General features: G+C 38.4%; 1 protein-coding gene across 1 annotated transcript in view; it reads right to left on the reverse strand.

Moving 5' to 3' along the window:
- The window catches only part of LOC106511608 (hepatocyte growth factor receptor), a gene marked incomplete at its 5' end in the record, with an annotated part of 3,158 nt that extends 2,404 nt beyond the window's left edge, over positions 1 to 754 (reverse strand). The window contains 1 exon segment of the mRNA XM_014000363.1: positions 618 to 754. Coding sequence (XP_013855817.1) covers positions 618 to 754 — 137 coding nt within the window.
- Between the last annotated feature and the right edge of the window lie 992 nt (positions 755 to 1,746).

Raw genomic sequence — 1,746 nt, forward strand, 5'->3', positions numbered from 1 at the left:
TAACTATAGTTTCAGGAGTTTATCATTAAAACAATCAAATCAAAGCAGTGAGATGATGAGTTTAAAAGTGTGAAAGTAAAATAGTCATGGCTCTTCAATGTGTTTTTTTTTTTTTTTTTTTTTTTTTTGTAAAATTGATCAATCAAATTCTTTGTCCGGGTCACAACAGCAGGTGCTTCTCTGCAGCAGTCACTGTGTGGGAGGTAGGGAACATCTGGACAGGTCTCAAGTCCATCACAGGGACACATAGAGACAAATGAGACAACCATTCATGCTCTCACTCATACCTAATGGTAATTTAGAGTTACCAGTGAACATAACGTGCATGTTTTTGGTCTGTGGGAGGAAACAGGAGTACGGGGGCAACAGTTCTAACCACTGCTGCACCGTGTTGACTTGTTGTACTCATTAACCTAAAAATGATGTTCCATAACCATGCTGGAACAGAGCAAAGTGGACAATTTACTACAACGGGGTAATTGTTTGAACATCTTGGTTTTGTTTTTCAGTTTGGACTTTGTGCCCAAAGTTATTGCTTTGCACCTGTCCTAGTTCAGCCTAATTCTCATACAAGAACTTCTTGAAACTACTATAGAAGCAAAAGTCTTTTTACTTACAGTGGGTCAGGACAGTACTGTGGCTGGGGGAGCCTCCTGCCCTTCATTAAGTAATGTGTTACATCATATGGGTCCACCTCAGGGTAGGGACTTGCTCCTCTGGTCAGCATCTCCCACATCAGAACACCAAAGGACCACTGCACCAGGAGAATAAAAGTTTGACATCAGCACATCCTTCGGTAGCTTTTAAAAGTAGGAAAAGGAAAACAGGTAGAGCACACCAGCTCAGCGGGGAAGAGGGAGGAGGGTTCTGCTTGACAAAACAAATGGTACCGGTACCGCCCATATGTGACGGAATTACATCATCATGTTTGATGTATGTGATGATGTAATATCCCTACGTCACGAGATGACATCACTTGTTCAAAATAGAACACTCTATGAAACAACTCATCAAGATCTGGATCGCTTTAAGGGGTCTTTGTCCTGTCTTTGCTATACACCGTATCATGTAATGCAAAAACTCATGGTAACATAAAACACATAAAATAATGTTTTCTATGACATTTTTGAGAATTGCTTATATTGCAGCAATCAAGGTAGAGCTTGGAACTAACCCTTAGCTTGTCAGTCAGAATTCAACCCTACTTCTCTAAACTGAGATCATTTGAGAGATAACTACAACAAGTAACATATTCATTTCATATATAACCTTTCCACGCAACTCCACTTAAAAAAAAGAGTTTTTAATGACATGCTTAATGATTCAGGTGAACACGAGGTTCTTGTCCTGCTCGACCTAACTGCTGCTTTTGATACAGTCGATCATAACATTTTGATTTCATGTCTAGAGCACCAAGTAGGTATCTGTGGTACCACACTAAACTGGTTTAGATCATATCTGTCTGACAGAACCATGTATGTCAACACAGCTTTTTGTGTTGCTTGTTAGACAAGCCCGTTCACTGTCCACTTTTAAAACTTGTCTAAAAATACATTTCGTTTTAACCCTATTTAACTGTTTTTTTATTGTTTTTAATCTTTGTTTTGTATTTTTCATGTTTTGATTTCACATGTACAGCACTTTGTTGCAGCCATGGTTGTTTGAAAGTGCTTTATAAGTAAAGTAGTAGTAAGTAGTAGTAGTAAAACATGAACCATCCCATTAAACTGTCACTAAATTCTTAAC

Source organism: Austrofundulus limnaeus, unplaced genomic scaffold, assembly GCF_001266775.1.
Source record: "Austrofundulus limnaeus strain Quisiro unplaced genomic scaffold, Austrofundulus_limnaeus-1.0 Scaffold2988, whole genome shotgun sequence".
In the NCBI taxonomy this organism is placed as follows: domain Eukaryota; kingdom Metazoa; phylum Chordata; class Actinopteri; order Cyprinodontiformes; family Rivulidae; genus Austrofundulus; species Austrofundulus limnaeus.